Source organism: Megascapheus bottae, chromosome 6, assembly GCF_031878675.1.
Source record: "Megascapheus bottae isolate mThoBot1 chromosome 6, mThoBot2.hap1, whole genome shotgun sequence".
In the NCBI taxonomy this organism is placed as follows: Eukaryota; Metazoa; Chordata; class Mammalia; order Rodentia; family Geomyidae; genus Megascapheus; species Megascapheus bottae.
The window spans coordinates 36,233,832-36,252,742 of NC_143514.1; the positions used below are offsets into that span (position 1 = coordinate 36,233,832).

The window sequence follows — 18,911 nt, forward strand, 5'->3', positions numbered from 1 at the left end:
TTACCTACTTTACTCAGGAGACTCTGGAGAAGAAAAAAAATGTATTGAACATATCATATATGTTAGATTATCTGATGGATAATAGAAATCTTGACATTTTGTAAACTGTCTTTTTGATGAAGGTTAATTTAGTGTTTCCCATAAACTCTAGAATATAGACCAAGATAACTTATTACATATGTTTCATTATAAAAAAAATGAAGTTTCTGAAGGTCTGAGATCTTCATGATTTCTTCCTTTCATACAGTCTAGATATACTATTCCTCTTTTGTCACTGTAGTTTCCATCACCGGAGAGTAGTCTGACCTATTTGCCATTGAGTTGCTAAAGTTTTGTTCCAACTATCCCTACTTAGTAAGGTGATTAAAGCAATTTTTGACTCACTTTTCCTTTGTTGATAATGATACTCAGTAGATAACCAAAGTCATCTTTGAGGATGGCAAGAGAGGAAGTTCTTTGTGGCTATTGTCATGTAACTAAGGAAATGAATCTTGATTAGGCTTTTCGATTGCCAACTACAGAGGTTCTGCACCTGCAGAACCTGGAGATTTGAATTAAGAACCTTTCATTATCTTCCTCCTGAAATAACTGGCTAAACAATGCAAGAAAATAATCCCACAGAGTAAATGATAAGAAAAGACTCTTCTTTTTGAGTATCTAATCATACAGGTGTTAAACATCCCTTGTTGACCTTTTTGCTGGCTTTACCCAAGATCTGTTCTTTGATCTCACTTACATGTGTAATAACATTTTGCTAAAATTGATTTTTTACTGTCCAATTGCTTCGGGGAATAGCTATATACAATTTGGTGCAAGGGTGGTGTGTTTAAATGTCAATGGTACACACACATCAGTCTCAGTCATTGTATGGGAGACTATATGAAGCTCAAACATTTACTTTACTCGCTACTTTGGTCTTAGTGAAAGATTATATTTGAAGAGAAAAACATTTCATTTTTACATGAAGGAAAAAAATGGCTTCTGAACCATAAACACATAAAGGCCCATTCACATCTACTCTTTCCTTCAGTAAATATCAATCGCAATACTAATGCAGGGCCAAAATTCAGAGAGCAATAGCTGAAATGTAGTTCAGAATAGCACAGCAATTACTGACACTTTATCATTTAATCATTTTTTTTCAAAGGAAATGTCCATTATGAACATTTGGGGATAAATGTTCGGAACAGCTCATGGGAATTTGGAAACTTGAAGACCCAGTGGTGAATATGCATATTCAAAGAATGAAGCACATAGCCAAAGGTTAGGGGTAGATAATAAAGATTCAGCATTCCAGGTGAATTATTTGAGTAGCTCAAATAAAATCTTCTAGAATTTTATCATCTCATAGTTTTCTAATTCACAATCTAGAAAGAACCAATATGCCAAATATATTCCTTTATTTTTATGAATAAAACAAGAAAAATAGTTGTTAGGTTGATATATATGCATATATATATATATTGGTTTAGGTATTTGTATAATGTATACATATTTCTATTCCAGAAATTTTTTCATTGCTTTTTATCCTGTAGTACAACGACACAATTTAATTACAATTGTTAAAATTGAAATAGTGGAAGATATATTTTTCCTGTCACTGACAATTTTTACTTGTAGCTCAAAATAACTAGAGCAGTTGAGTTCAACTAGCAAGGTAAAAAGAATAATTCTTTGATATTACGAAGAGGTCCAGAGTCATAATATATACATTGACAACACAATCTATGAAAAGCATTGAATATAAAATGTGAGCTATTTCTGTGGTTGATCATAGAATTTTTCTATTCATATGAATGGCAGCATGTAGAATGGTACACATTTGGAATTGCACTAAAAATGTTCTGTTATTGCAAGTCCTTGTTGCCTCTGGCTTCAGTCCACCATGACCATAGGTCTATCTAACTGCTGATTTTTCTCTTCCTGTCTTTGCTTTTGGGAAAACCAGTAGCTTTGTCATCACACTAAGGATTACTTCCTCAACCTCCTTATTGTCCTGCTTCTTTTTTTCTCCTGCTTGTTTTCACAGCATGTTTCCCAGAGCAGCCAAAAAAAAAAAGCTTCATGGAATTTAAGTAATATCTCATTCTTCTGTCCCAAATATCTCACATTTCATATCCTTAGAATAATATTCAAAGCCTTTACCATGGGGTTGGCAGATTCTACAAAATATGGTCCCCAGCTGTAAGTAGCATCTTATCATTAGGGTTTTCCTTTTCATATATCTTGCCCAAGCTATAGTACCCATTTTGCTGTCTTAAAGAGCCTGCTAAATTTCAACTAGTTTTCACTTTAGACAGGCTTCCACTCATGCGCTATACATTTCCAATTCTCTGCTGTTAGAATGATTCCTATAATTCACTCCATGACCTAGTTCCTCATATCATTAAATCCCTGGATCAAATAGTATCTTATGACTAAATAGCTCTGTGACTTCACCATATAAAATAATTTACCTGGTGATTCTTTCATCCCTCACTCTGCTAATATATACTTCTGTGTTTGTTTTAGTTTGTATTCGATATATGAGGCCAGAAATATGGATTTTAATAATAAATTGGTCACTAATAAACATTTTCTACATTAGTGAAAGAATGAAAAATAAAGGACTGAATCTTCTCTCTCTCAGTTATTTTCAAAAGATGAACAGTAATGTGAACAAATAATATCAATTTTTATGTCCTTAAGAAAAATCAATAGAGCCATTAAGTTCCAATTATGATTATAGCCACAAAATGAAATCTGCATGAGAGTCTCTTTTCCACATCGATTACCCCACAGCTCATAGCCCTTAAAACTCCCTACCACACAAAACGCTCTTTGGACAATTTCTTGAGTGTTACTATTGATTTGGTCTTTAGCTATGCTTCCATATGACATTTGGAATGTTTACATCATAGAGGGTTCTAATTAGGAGTCCCTTATGCTCTCCTTGTCCTTTTAACTTTGTGGTAAAATACCTAGTACCAAGCCATATTTGTACCTGATGGTACAAAACCTCTTCATGATTAATCACAGTTTTAATTCACTTTATTATGCCTGGGTTTTCAGGCAATGCTCTAGATTTCATGCTTTTGTTTGTAATGAGTCATGGCCCCCTTGACAAACAAGAGAGTAATTAAACTAATCAGGTTATCAATAGAAGCTTGTAATGGATCTTCTGTTGCATATGGCTATTTCATCTTCAGTAATAATTGGATATCTTAAAAGATTACAGCTTGTTAGTGTGGCAGGGAAAGTGAAATAAAACCTTGTAAGAATAATAGTGAAAACAACAATCTTATTTGTGAGTTTGTAAGCTAAGCAGTGTTGTAACCACTGAGAAATGAGTAGGATTTTATTTATGGGTGTCTTTCATAGGGTTTAGTTGTTCCTATGGGGCAAGGACACTTTGCTTAAGATAAAAGTTAAAAATCAGTAAAGAAGCCCTTATATTGTGAATGTGTGTACTTGAATATAGAAAGAGGTATATATGTGTATGTGTATTATTTTGTTCTATTTTTCTATTTTTTCTCTCCTTTTTATTTTATTTAATGTTAGGTGATATAAAGAGGGGTTGTGTTTACATTCATCAGATAGTGAGTACATTCCGTCTTGAACATTGTTACACCTTCCTGTGTTTTTCTGCCACTTCTCCTTCCCAACTCCCTCCCATGCATACTGTCTTTCCCTTACCTTCCCAATTTTAAATACACAAATAAATGTATATACAATATACTAAGTACCAAAGTCAGATCCAGTAGCAACATGAGATATAATGTAAGGGGAAAAGAAAAAAATAGCTTCACATCATTCTAATTCTCATTCAAACATTTTAGTAAACATTCTGTGATTATTTTTACCACATTATTAGCAAGTACTTTGATAAAAGTATGATTTTGTCACTTCTTTGTACCATAAATTAGATAAGAATACCACATAAAACTTCAGTTACTATAACTTCAAAATGATGAATTTACTAGGCTCTTGCTGTAAAAGGAAAAGCAATGTTCTGCTCTGGGAGTGTTTATTGTTTTGTATTTGGTACATATTGAAAAATGATTAAACCTTGTACTTTTTTATTGCTTTCCACAAAAACCTCAACTGTACCTAGAGCAGAAATTTACTCAAGCCTTGTTTGTGAATTAAATAATATCTGTATCTTTAAGCTTCTAGTTACATTGAACTCTCATAGTATTATTTAAAATATGCACTCTCTGTGTATGTGTGTGTGGGGGGGACTCTAAACATTCACATATTGAGGCCAAAGGAGGATATGGCAGTGTGCAATGATCATATAAATAATGTTTTATGAAGTGAACTCCGAGAAAATGAAAGGAGACATTTTGACTTTCCATTGTTGCTGGTTTGTTTTCATTTCTTTTTCTCTTGCTTATTTGTATTTGGGAGGGTTAGGAAAAGGTGGAACAAGGATGTACAAATACAGCAGTGGTGTGCACTAGGACGCTTTATGGAAAGAGAACTGTACATCTTGTGTGTGCAAATGGTGTGGGGGGGGACTGAGAGTGAGCAAGGGAAGCAGAGACACGGTTCAAAAAGATTGTGTTCCTGAACTCATTACCTGATTCATAGACCACCTCTGTACATCAACAGTACAAGTACAGTAAATAAAATATACGTACTATGTAAAGCTCTTGATAGAAAAAGAAAAAATTTTATGCCTCCAATTCCTATTTTTCTCTACAAAATTGCTCTTTTGCCTGTATCCCCATCCCAGCAAAAAGGATATTCCAATTAACATCACAGTTACTTAGGTCTATTGAAATTTCCTTTGCTTTTTCTTTTAAAGTTCTTAATCTTATTGAAACATGCTATTGTTAGGTTGGTAGACAGGTGTAGTTACAGTTATTGAGGATGCAAAGACAGAAGGATCATACCATCCTGATGATATGTTAATGGGAGACCATATGTGAAAAGACACTAATGCAAAGCAAGTGGAGGATAGCTAAAGTAATAAAGCATTATCTAGCAGGCAAAAGTCCCTAAATTCCAGTTTCAGTACTGGAAAGGGAGAAAGAAAGGGAGAAAGAATACTTGAGGACCTACATCAAGATAGGCAAATGCTCTATCTCACAGCTACATTTCCAGTCCTATTTACTGCCTCTCATGTTACTTAAACTAGACCTTCACCATATTCTCTGATTAGAGGCTGTCTCCTCATGTCCCAATTCATCTGGAACATATCCCTGCCTAACCATTTCCAGAACTGGACCTTGTAATGGCTTGTAATGCCTAGCACATATCAAAGGCTCCCTGATGATTTGCTGAATAAAGGAATGGATAGACTGCCAAAAAAAGTATTGAAAGACAAGCACTCTATGCTAGGCACTTGATCTGACCTCTGAATGTGAAAGGTTTACTTGTAATTTTACCTTGCCATTAGGGAACTCAGTAGGAAGTTTGGCATAGCCGTACATAATCCCAATGCAAGAGGAAAAGTGTTTGGCTTGAATGACTTAGATACACTGCTCAGAGAAGGGAAAGCCATCACTGACTAGACTCATGGTAAAGAATACAGAGACAGGGGCAACTAGGATGAGCACTCGATCTTCAGAAACAGTCCCAACCACATTAGAAACAACACTACACTGAAAATATCAGGCAATGGTAAACAGAACAGTGAAAAAGAAGCAGGCACAGTTAGACACATATAATACAAGTGCTTATACACACACATACATCTGTGTATATGCACCTGTATAAGTATGTCTTCAAGAGCTAACGGTGTGACTTTAAGAATTATTTAACTCCATGAGCTTCAATTTTCACATCGCTGAAGTATGGATATTACCTGCCAGGTTCCATTATTACTATGAGGAAACTAGGACCATAAAGCACCTAGCCCCGTGACTAGCCCCCAGTGATCACTCAATAAATGAGAGCTATTATTGGAGTATAGTTTGACTGGAGTACAGATGAAGTGTTCCCTTCACCATGCTATTCTTTTCCAATAGAAAGCAAGGCCAAAATGTATTGCATTTACTCTGCACTCCCTGAGACCATTCATCTATTGTCCAACATGAAAAATGAAGCTGAGAATGACGAGTCGAGTGTTGGAAGCATAAACTACTGAATACGTGATGCATCGTTCTATCAGATATAAGATGATTTTGAGTACAGAAAGAATAAAAAAGTATATATATATCTGCATTATATTTCTACTGGAGATTATTTTTCTTTACCTACCAGGTTTTCTGCTTTGTTTTTTTTTTCAGTTGCTCCTACAATTCAGGAAATTAAATCTGGCACAGTGACCCCTGGACGCAGTGGATTGATAAGATGTGAAGGTGCAGGTGTACCGCCTCCGGCCTTCGAATGGTACAAAGGAGAGAAGAAGTAAGGACTTTGTGATCATTACTGTGTTTCAAGCGCTTTCCAGTTAATGAGTTTGTGTTTCAGATACCTACTTTAAACTCATTTTTTTTGCCTTGAATGATTCTCAGCAGCCTCCTTATGGTTAGGCCTTCAAGAAGGACCCAAGCGGGAGGCTGCATAGCTAATAGCAACCAGAAGACATGTCCACATTGGTTTCTATAATCTCAGAAATGCCTGCAAATCCTCCATGGCCAATCTCTTTCACTTTCTCTCTCTTCTAAACCAGCACACTGAGTCTCTCCCTGGCAATCATGTTTACTGGGGAGGTAGCATTGCCTCTAAAGGACTTGCATACAGCTTCCCGGAGAGCACTTCAAAAAGAAGGAGACACTGCTGTCTCTGCCTGGCTTCCTTAAGCAGCCTCAACCCTCATCACCTGCCTTGCTCTCCCACAAGATGGTTTTTCTTGGTTTTGTAGGACACTGTGTTTGAGATGTTTTGTCACCTGAGAGCCTCTAAAGGAGTTAAAATGCATAAGCTAAAGGACTAATCTAGTGGATTTTAGGGCTACTCTAGCATCAACTAGGTACTATTTTGCCCTTGAGATGTCCCAGAGGTCTTGCAAGAGCTATTGAACAAGGGAAGACATAAACTGACAATTTTCTTTTTCCACCTTCAGAGAAGTAGAGGATCCCTGTCGCTTAACTGGAAGATGTAATGCAGAATGGGGAGATATTATGAATATTTGTATATTTTGCTTCAAAATCAGGAGGAATGTGGTCAAGAAAATATTAGGTTGAATGATATGAAACTACCATTTTTAAGTCTGAAAAAATAATATTGACAATCCCATACCAGGCAATATATATGTATGAATTTTCCCTTCTAAGTTCATGACTAGTTACAGCAAAATATCTGCACATAAAATTAGTAAAGTAACACAGGAATTTAAATACTGCCACTGTGGATGAAAATGGATGTGGAATGAGCAGAACCTTTCTTTGTGAAATTGGAATAAAAAATCAAAAGACAATTCCTTTTGGATTCTCCCATTTATAATTCTCTGGTTATATATTTTTAATGTTAAGAATCATAATCATAGATTAGTGGAAGATCCACTATTCTTAACTTCTGATATCTTGATTAATTAATTGTTTTCTGGTTTCCATCAGCCCATCCTTACAAAATGGTATACATGCCAATATAGTCTTCCTTGCATTTTGAAATCAAGTTAGTAAAATTGTGTTTATGATTATCTATAAGGAGAAACACGAGGAAGAGTACTTCTGAACCATCTGAAAATAATGGAATTTTGTGTCCAAGTATAATCCTATTTGGATACTCAATAAATAATCTCTGCTATGAATACAGTATGTCAGTGGAGCCTCAGTTAAGATTTCTTCACAAGACCCTTACGTCTATTTTCCACAAGCCACAATTTAACAATGACTCAAACTATATGACCTTTTACTCAGTCAGTTTTAATCTGTTATGTTAGTTTCTTAAAAGCCAGTGGGTAGAATTATGCCTCCTCACACAAGTGAGAGCTCCTTTGTTAAAAGTCACCTTGTCTCTGATACTTCGTGATGTTCTGCATTTTGTTTTTCCTGTCCCATATCCTTTCCCTTGTCTAGATTCATTAACTATCCTCAGAAAAGGATACAATAAGCCCTTTAATCTGCCTTCTCAGCCTAGGACAAATAAAGCAGAGGACCAGTTGATGACCATAATCATAATTTTAGTGATTATTTTGCCTCCTACAGAGATGGACAATAATTTTGATTACATTTTCAAAGAAGCTTAGAACTACTTTGTGACAAGGAAAATCTTCTTTCCAAACATGGATACACCTCTACAGAAAGTTTAACAGCTATGAAAAATCAGAAGCATTTATAAAAACAAACATAAGTACATGGCAAATTTCATATGTTCATTAGCAATATATAAATTCTCAAATATGGCTAGAACAATAATGTCCTTCAAAATTATAATGAAGTCAAGTATATGGAGAGCATAGAAGAAAGAACTCCAATTATGCCATTATTATTACACCAAATGGATCTACCATAAAAGTTAGGATATTTAAATATTTGCATCATTATATCTAAAAAGGATCCCTGTTAGACATGTAGTGTTCTTAATAGCTAACATTAAACCCCTATATTCTTATAACAAGCCTGTAAGATAGATACTATTTTATTTTGACAGTACCTGGGTTTGAATTCTGGGCCTAAGAAAGCACAAAGCCCAGAATTCAGCTTTCTTAGCGTGTTTGTTTAGCTAGGAGGCATTCTATTTCTTGAGCTATGCCAGCAACTGTATTTTATGTTCATTATTTTGGAGACAGAGACTCTGGACCTTTCGGCTCGGGCTAGCTTCAAACTAGAATCTTCTACACCTCAGCCTCCTGAGTAGCTAGCATTACTGGTGCCAGGATAAGCTGGATTCTAGTAATGATCTTATATCCTTTGAGAAAACAAAAAGAAGCCTGCTTTAACGTATCTTGTACAAATAGGTACAGATATACCACAGTTGGGATTTAACTCAGGAAATCTTATCAATATTTATGCAGAGTCTGTGGCTTTATCTATTTACTCTAACATCTAGTGAAAGCCATTGTCCTACAGACTCATAAAAAATAATTTCAAATACCAACAAGAAATGCCCAGAGTAAAGATATTTCAGGTTGATTATTGATTTGTAAAATAACAGACATCCCATGCAAACATTCACTTATAACTTCTAAATTTCCTTATACAAGAAAAAAGATAAAAATGGAATCAGGTGAATCTCAGAGCAGGCAGATTCAACATATTTCAGAGTTGTTTCTTTGATCTCTGAGACCTTATCCAGGACCCAAAAGCTTTCAGAAAGAAGGGAAGTTTTTGTAAGATCTGGAAAACAATTTTCTTTTTTCATGGAGTTTTTTTTTAAATATACATGTGGTTTAAATGAACAATCAGAAAGAACTCACACCATAATTTTGCTAATATTTAAAGACATGTTTGTAAATATTTATCTCAAGACCTTAAAGACCTGCTTCAATTAGATTATTTATTTATTTATTTGTTTGTTTGTTTGTCAGTCCTGGGGCTTGAACTCAGGGCACTGCCCTTGGACACTTTTTGCTCTGGCAAGTGCTCTGCCACTTGACCCACAGCACCACTTTTGGCTTTTTCTAATTATGTGGTAACAATCAAACCCAGGACTTCGCACATGCTTGGCAAACACTCTACCACTAGGCTATGCTCCTGGCCTGAGATAAATAATTTTAAAATAAAATAAAGGATACAATAAAACAAATAATAGCTAAGATAATGAAAGTAAAGACTAAATAAAAATAAAATAACTAAATGAAAATTTAAAAAAATTAAAAGTTTAGGTTGAGCCCTGAGCTTCTCTTGTTCTTTCTGAAGCTTGTCAGCGTCCTGCAAAGTCCATTTACTGTGTGCTACAAATAATCAGCTTGAAACATTCTAAGCAAGAAATTGTTCACTTAAGCACAATTTAAATGAAGAAAGAAATATACTTGGCAAAGAGAATACTTTCCAAGTCATTATCAATTCTCTTTTTCCATTTATTGTTCAGAGCTCTGTGAAATAAGATTTGCTGTCCTCAGTCTACGCATGACAAAATGGAGGCATAAGACTCTTAGCTGACCAATGAATACACTCAGCTTTAAGTTCCATTAGGACATATTTGAGATCTGTCAGTCTTCCAGCTTAGGTTTATCCGTGAGTGTGATAGCTGTTTCCGTGAGTGTGATAGCTGTTATTTGTAATCTATTTCTCATTAGCAAATTAACCCAAACTTAACAGCTTAATCCAATAAACACCCATTATCCCAAACAATTTCTGTTGGTCAGAAACCTAGGAGCAAATTGGCCAGGAGAGGAGCAAGATAAGAAACAGCTATCTTTCATTATTGAGCCTCAAATCATGTCCCATCTTTTCTGTAGTACCCATACCATCCACCCGATGACAACTTTATTCAGTGAAGGAAAGGATAACAAAGGAGATAATTTTCTAAGATAAATCCTAAATTATCACCTATTGTCTTTGAAAAATGGATCACACATTCTTTTGTCATTAATTTTTATCTTAGAAATATATCGTTTGATAATTGCAGCATTTATATAAACATCGCAAGGAGTATTTTTGACACTGAATATTTGTTATATTATGTAGGTAATCATTGTCCAACACCTTAATTTCTTTGACATAGCTGTCAGAATGATTGCTAATAGATTTTATTTAACTACAGATATTTTAGGATCATGAAAATTAGAATTCGGAATCAAATTCAGAGAGCCAAAAATTTAAACATTTTTATTTGATAATGGAGAAGATTGTTAAGAAGAAATATTCTCATTAAATGGAATAACATGACAATTTCAAAACATACAAAATACCTTTATGCTAATGTTAATATGATACAAATTCAAATATGATACATGAACAGTCACTTGGATCTATGCTAAATTTTAATTCGAAATGGATGCTCTTCTCTAGGTTTTTCAGAAACATAGTACATATACTTCATTGCGAATCCAGCATTATCATTTCGTCTACCATCAGAAATTTGTTGCATACTGATTCCGTTAATTTCCCTCTTCTTTATCTAGATTTCTTGAAATTCAAGCATGCAGCCTATAATACCATGCCTTCTGATTTCACATGCTCAGTTTAATGGCTTCAGGCTTTTTTATGATAATTATGTTATTTAGCTCTCTCTAGTCATCTGTGCATGATAAAATCATTATTACTAGAGTAAGAAGTTACTGATTTTTCAGAAGAATATTTGTAATAATTGCACTACAATTTAAAATTAAAAATGGTCTTGCCCAAGGTATACATGGTGGAAGATGCCAGCTTCTTGCAACCTGAGGCAGGAAGATGACTTGAACACAATTAGTTCAAGACCAACCTGGGCAATAGGAAAACTCTGGCTCAAACTTTTCCCTAACCCAATTTCTACTGCTGATTTTTAAAATTATGCATTAGACACATCAATTATGAAATAATTTGAAATATTTGAACAGGAAATAGATTCCTGCATTGACAAACCTATATTTCCATTGTATTCCTTCTCTCCTTCTTCCTCCTCCTCCTTCTTTCTTCCTCCTCCTTCACCTCTTCTTCTTCTTCTTCTTCTTTTTATTATTATTATTATTATTATTATTATTATTATTATTATTGTGTGTATGTGTGTGTGTGTGTGTGTGTGTGTTGGTCCTAGGGCTTGAACTCTGGGTCTAAGTGTTATTTCAGCATTTTTTTTTTGCTAGTCCTGAGGCTTGAACTCAGGACCTGAGCACTGTCCTTGGGCTTTCTCAAGGATAGTGTTCTACCACTTGAGCCACAACACCACTTCTAGTTTTTTTTCTGTATATGAGGTACCAAGGAATTGAACCCAAGGCTTCATGGATGCTCGGCAGGTACTTTACCATGAGGCTATGCTCTCCGCCCCTCTCTGAGCAATTTGCTTAGTGCTAGCTCTTTATCATTTGAACCACTGCTCCACTTCTGGCATTTTGTGAATTAATTGGAGATAAGAGTCTCAGGGACTTTCCTGGATTGGCTGCCTTCAAACTCCAATTCTGAGTTCAGCTTCCTGAGTAGCTAGCCACAGGCATAAGCCAGCCATCATTTTCACTTTTGATTATTTATTTATTTATGATGCTATTTTATCTTTTACATAATCAATGTCTCATCATTAAAACACCCATTATCCTTGTGATGACTTTATCATCAAAACCAGGGAGATGAAGGATTAAAACAATTGAGCTCTTTTCTATGACTGGTAACTTGATAGAAGATGCATATGTCAAATAAAAACATGTATTACTGTATTTAAAACATAGCCAGCCAAACCAAAAGGAAAATGAGCCAACTCCAGATTGTATCCCCAGGCTTAGTGGTTAGAATTTCTCATAAAAATAAAAAAGATGAAATAAGCACAAAGTTAGAAAATCCTCAGGGAACGCTCAATGGCATCCTGTGAAATTGCAAAGGAAAAGAAGGACTCCTTCAAGGAAAATCAAGGGATTAAAGAGTGCTTCAGGACAGTGGTAGCTTCAAGCTGGATGATAAATGATGCAAAATAATTTCAGAAATTGTAAAGGTTCAAGAACAATCATGGAAAAGAAAAATGCCCAGTATCATGTGATCATTTTGTAGAGAGTTTTCTTCCTTGGTCTCCAGGATATAAATTTGGGTGTAATAATAAGGTTAGGAAAGATTTTATGGAAATCCTCAGTCTCCTTAAAAGAGATAACACATTTGTACTAGATTCCTTAGAAGAGTTTCTTTCGAGTAGTAAAACAAAGCAGTCTGATTTTCTTAAGGCATTTGGGAGAAATGCATGGAAAAGATACAATATGTCTTTAAAATATTGGCTGTCCATTACTAAAGCAGAAGAGAGAACAGATAGATTTTGTATATTTCAGCAGCCAACTAAGTCTGAATGAAGAATTTGATGACAGTAAAACTTTTGTATCTATGAACAAGGCCCTTAGTGGAGAGTAGAATACAAGAAAGGAGGTTCTGAAGACTGAGGATGTCTTCTCCATCCTTCAAAGCTGTGAAGCAAGTCTTACTTTTGGGATTATTCATATGTTTACTTTGCTGATCAGCTTGCTCCTAACACACATCCTTCCCTGTCTGCCTTCAGCAAGTTATGCTCAGTCCCAGAGCCTTTGCTATATGGGGAAGAAGCAATCCAAATGGATTATCTTCTGCTCAATATCTTTTTCTTGTCTATCTCTTACTGAGCTTCAGTCTATTTAACAATAATGAATCTCCTTGCTAACTATCATGTCAGCAGTATCTAACATAGGGTTTGACAGGAGAAACAGTGTTTTTCAAGGAGGTGCTCTAGTTTCTCAGAGGTAGAACTATTCTTCTTTTACTACACTTTTGAAAAGAGAGTATTCATACAGTCCAATCTTCTCCACTTAGATTGTAGGGCATTTTAACCCCTATGAACTCACTATATAATAGAGAAAGAGGTGGTTTACATTGTTCTATTGTGACGTGTGTGTGTGTGTGTGTGTGTGTGTGTTTATTGTAAAATGCTTTATAATAGGATGAAATGTCACATTAAAATTATGGGGCTGTTGATACTAGAAAAATAGCTCAAGTAGAAGGGAAAAACTCATTCAGAGACCAGATTGTCAGGATTACAGCAATCTGTGCAATCAAGATGAATTTGATACCTGCTCTGTAGTCTTTGCTTATTTGACAGAGGGATAAAGTATAGTCTAGTCATACAAATTAAACTGTCACAAGTAAAGCATCCCCAAAATATGTTACTTAAAACTATTAGTTTCATTAAAATTGATCAAGTAAACAAGACATACATTTTAAATAGCTTCATAAAATCTAAACTCATTAAAATATACTAATGTATTATAATAACATTAATTTATTCAAATGCACAACTAAAGATAGATACCACTTGGGGCTAAGACTGTGATGCATGATATTATTCAATCTGTTCCTAGGAATAAATGATGTCATATTGTTTCTAAGTCTTATGTATCAAGCAACACAATAAACTAATGGTTGCTATAGCAACATGTCCATATAAATGTTTATTTCACCCCAATTTCCAATAGCTCTTATTCCTCCCTACTTTTACTTTTTTGTTGTTATCTACCCAGAAGATCTGTAGAAAACCTAGATTAGGTTGATAATGTACATGTATTTGACCCTGAGGTGGGCACATTTTTTAAAATCATGATGCCAGGATCTTTCAGTCATATCTTATATCTTTTCCTTAAAAATAATTTCCTGTGTGCTCAATGTTTAATATTTGGCAGTCATCTGAGAGGAAATGTTTCTATTCTGTCTAAGAAACAGACCCTATCATTGCCTAATAATATCACCTACCATAATCCAGGGCCCATATATATATACATATATATGCCGAGATATTACATAGTGCATACATATTATATATTATTGCATTCTCATCTAAAAATATCTTATATTAATCATATCTTTGATATTGAATTCACTTTTCACATCTCACAGATGACATTTCTAAGAGATATAAAATATAATGGCATACATAATCAGGCAACAGTTATTTAGTGTGTCCCTGCTTATTAAGAGGCCAGCACTATTGGACATTTGTGCTTGTCATATACAATGCTTAACAAAACCATTGAGGAGCCTTGTTGTAATGGAGCTGTACACTGAGGAAGAAACTCATTAATTAGAAGTCACACAAATATATGGAAACTTCAAGCAAGAAGTATTTTATTTTACAACAATGATTTGGCCAAGAACAAAATGAGGCAGCACATGATAACTCCACCGCATGACTAGAACTTGATTTTAGAGTCTTGGAATTGCACTGAGATATTGCCTTTTTTTCAGATGTGAGGGTTTTGCACTTGCCTGGCAACCGCTTTTCCACATAACTAAATCTTCAGCTTCAGATAATGCATTGTTCTTATTTGGCCCAGTTGAGTTTTGCCGCCATTCTTGAATATATCTGTATCTATAGTATGAGAAGAGAGTTTCTATTATATAAATATTTAAAGAAGTACAAAGAAACAAAGAGAAATTGATACTGAGAGTGCATATATTTAGAGAAAATTCTAAAAGGAAAAGAGGTAAGTGCCTCGGAGGAACCTGAAAGCCAAACTCCAGTAGAGGTCAATGACTAGTGTGTAAAAGGCTTCAATAAATGGCCTTGCTAAACCAAGTATTGTCAGGAGGCCTCTGGCCCAGAAAAATTGCCCAGATAGCTAGCTGAACTGAAGTTTCCTTTTTATTTGACTTTCTACCCCATTAGACTTCCATCCTTGGGTGGAACTTGGTTTCACTGGCATGGATGCCACCTGCCAGTTGGTTATTTAGCTCATTGATTTTATTCCCTGGTTGGATTCAGTTTCTTGGAGCACTCATGATTTGTGACTCATCTTTCCAAAGTTAACTATAACATCTAGATTTCTACTTGATGATTTTAATGCAGACTCTTTTGTGAGAAGACATCAATAGTTCAAAAAGCTTCAGATTTGAATATTTGTTTTGCTACCTATCCAGTGGTTGATGATAAATTCCCTTACTTGTTCTTATAACTTCTCATTTGTAAAATGAGACTGAGAACATCCAGTTCCTACAGTTGCTGTGAACATTGGTTCGCATAGACATTCAGAGAACAGTCCAATCCCAGGTGCCCATTTACCACTTAACATTGGACAGTCTTGCAAATGATACTTTAATGTTTTAGTGTTAGGTGTATTTAGAGAAATTGATTTTTTCTCCATATGTAAAGCATCTCTGTTCACACTGAAAAAGATAGATACACATTCATAATTAAGTGCTTGTGGTGTTTACTGCTATTACTGACAGGTAGTGAGCAAAAACCCCCAAATGTAGAAGAAGACTGGGTTTATATAGGAAATTAATAAGGTACAGTCTAGCTGCTCTGTTCATTTTTGCAGTCCTAACAATTGATGCTGATGCCATGTGGTCAGATTTTGGCGATGATGTAAATAACAGCTCTTCCACTCTTCCTATAGAGTGGAGCCTAAGGGCGATGATGATTATAAAGTTTGCAACATTCGATAAAGAAGAAATTTAGGCATAGTTTCCATGTGCCATTCCTGATAGAAACTGAAAAAACATAGGGGACTAATTCTAAATACCTAGTGGTTTGGCCTGTGACACATACAAGCTTGCAGCTTCTGTTGGAAAGCCAAAAGCCTCTGGCTCACAGATTTATGAGGCATTGGCAAAAGACAGAGAAAGAGAGAGTAATAGATCTAAAGTGAGCTTCTATTGGTGTCAGAAGGTAGCAGACAATGAGGTCTACAGTAATGGAAGGATCTTATAACCACATGGTTATGGTAAAAGTACAACAAAGAAAAATAACCAGGTAAGGCCTCTGCTCTTATAAAGAACAAGCTTTAACTCGTAAATCAGTAGAATGTCTTTTTCTTTCTTTGGAAGGAGAGGCTAAAAATAATTCAATATATGAATGGTTTTCAGTATAGAAAATGCAATCATTAATTGTCTTGGAATAATCTGCTACAAAAAGAAAAAGTTATCAATTAAAATGGGGACCAAGACATGAGAAAGGGTATCAATGTATGTGAATTAATGCACCTATCTGGCGATTATAATGTAACCCTTCTATTAATTACAATAAAAAATATATGAAAAAAGTAAAAAAAACTTTTCCTGTACTTTTAGTCATCTTCAGACCATATTTGCTGAGAAGGTTTATCCTATATTTCTATATCCAATAACTAAGAATAGAGATATATGAGCTAGATATCTAGATATATAAATAATACAGAGTTAGATAGATAGATAGATAGATAGATAGATAGATAGATAGATAGATAGATAGATTTGGAGATATCTAAATAGAGAGACATTACATATAGATCTATCTGTATGTAAATATAATTCATGTAAATAAAGATAACTAAATTTTTTATGATATCTTACTCCTTTCCCTGGCTTTCTCATTCTATATATTTTTTCTCAACTCAGTTCCTAATTATTCTGTATAAAACTCATCTTTGAAACTATTTAGTGAATATTTTCTAAATTAATTTGAATATTTGAGAACCTCTCCCCCCCAGTTTCAGATCTCTGTCTAAAGCACTGTAGAGGGTATCTTCTAGAGAGGTATACCATCCAGAAAGCTACTCTCTGTCTCTAAAAGGAAACTTGACAAAGCCCCTCTCAGGCTAGACACCTACTAGGCAAAGACAGATAAGCTCATAAATGGTAATTAAGGAATCAGCAGTTTTAAAACTTTCAGCAGTGGAAGAAAACAAACTTTAGATTTCTTCTGTAATCTCAGGAAGTTAAGTTTTCCCTAGAGGGAAGAAAATATCCTAAGACACTCCAATTTTATATTGGCCCTAATCACCTGTGCCTGGCTGATCTATGTTAGTAGGAGTTTGAGCACGAATGTGCCCATCTTGTAAGGGTGTACATGGTACTGTTGGCTATAGGCCAGAACTGACTGTGATTAGAGTATGAGTGTGCTGCATGAGTCAGCCACACCTGTGTGGCTTTTCTTCCAGTTGTATTGACTATCCAGCAATGAAAACCCACTCACTCAGAAAGACAGCCATAACGAGCATCAACAAGTCCTGCTACAGTGTCTGAATGCACTCTCCTGAGACAGGCTCCCCCGAGCCTGGCCAATAAAGCATTCTGGTTAATTTATTCTCATTTCTTTAGCAGCAAAACACTCTTTAGGTAGATGGGGCACAATAAGGATTTAGTAGTACAGAGAATTGCTGAGTCCTTGGGAGACACAGGAAGACTGATTGAAGCGCTGATACTGAAGTTTGCAAGGCGATAAAGATGATATTTATACTTAGCCTATAGCATTAGTTTAAAATAAAGTTACTAAAACTCCACAGGAAAACATGCAATAGTCACAATGGGAATTCAGCATAAATGATAGGTTTGAAATGTTTTTATGCCCTATTTTCTTCCTTCATAGTGTGGGAGCATTTGATTTAATGCTTATGTTAAGCTGTTCAGTTGGCTTAACTCAGAGTTTTGTTAATCTGATAAAGTCTTCATTTGGATATGTCAAATTCAGCTATTTATGAGTAAATTCCTGAGTAATCAAGTATCATTGCTATTTCAATCTGCATTTAACTACAATGTATTATATCTAAATTTCAGTACAAGCTATATAATGTGATGTAATGAATTTGAACTTAAACCCTCAGAATGATACCATTTATCATCTCATCATTATAATTTTTAAGTATTTAATACTAAAATGATCAGTTTGAAGATGAAAAACTAGCACATCATTTGGTTGTGGTTTTTCTCAAAGCCTAAACATCTCCTCCATAATATATCTTTGATTTCTAGTAAAAAAACATAAATCTAGAAGTTAGTACATTGTCATCTTCATTGTAGTAGAATTCATATTTAAAGAAAATATTCTGAAGTAAGCCAAAATAATACCTGCATTGGAGGAATTGTTCATCAATTCCAGGGACTCTTTATGACTCAGTATGTCTACATGGCTATATCTTTTCAGAAGTTTAAAACAATTTATTTTGTTTGCAAAGCTAGGGTACTTGAAAAATAATAGTCGGAAAACATATTATAAGTTTACAGAAAGAGAACAGAGTCTCTTTAAGGGGCATAGGAAAAAGAGAAATATGGCTTAGATCAGGTTTTTAGACGAGAGGGGAGAGACAGCAGGGATATAAGAAAAAGGGTATGGATTCAAGGAAGGGATGAAGCAGCAACAAACAGGACATGTAATAACAATGTGAAACTATTAGCTTATTTGAGAGTGAGGGCCACTGTTGCTAAGTCTGGAGAGAGAACTTTGGGAATTCTGGATGAAATTAAGTAAAATATGAATTTGACATTGAGGCTCTGACCGGTTAAAGGCCTGTATCAAGCACATGGCTAAAATATGATATAGTACTCAACTTTAAATGCTACCCTATTATTATACTGCTGTATCTTTCTGAGTTTAAAGGAAGTCACCTGTCTGGGTTTTCTACTGTAGCAGGATGTCAGTATTTGGACTTATAGCCATATTACCACAGTTGTAGTATTAAATTTTATGGGAATTTTCAGATA

At 34.9% G+C, this 18,911-nt stretch overlaps 1 protein-coding gene across 1 annotated transcript in view; it reads left to right on the forward strand.

Moving 5' to 3' along the window:
* The window catches only part of Negr1 (neuronal growth regulator 1), a 791,453-nt gene that overhangs the window by 584,644 nt on the left and 187,898 nt on the right, over nt 1-18,911 (forward strand). Inside the window, exon 5 of the mRNA XM_090334607.1 lies at nt 6,216-6,336. Within this exon, the coding sequence (XP_090190733.1) occupies nt 6,216-6,336 (121 nt within the window). The remainder of the gene's footprint in view (nt 1-6,215; nt 6,337-18,911) is intronic.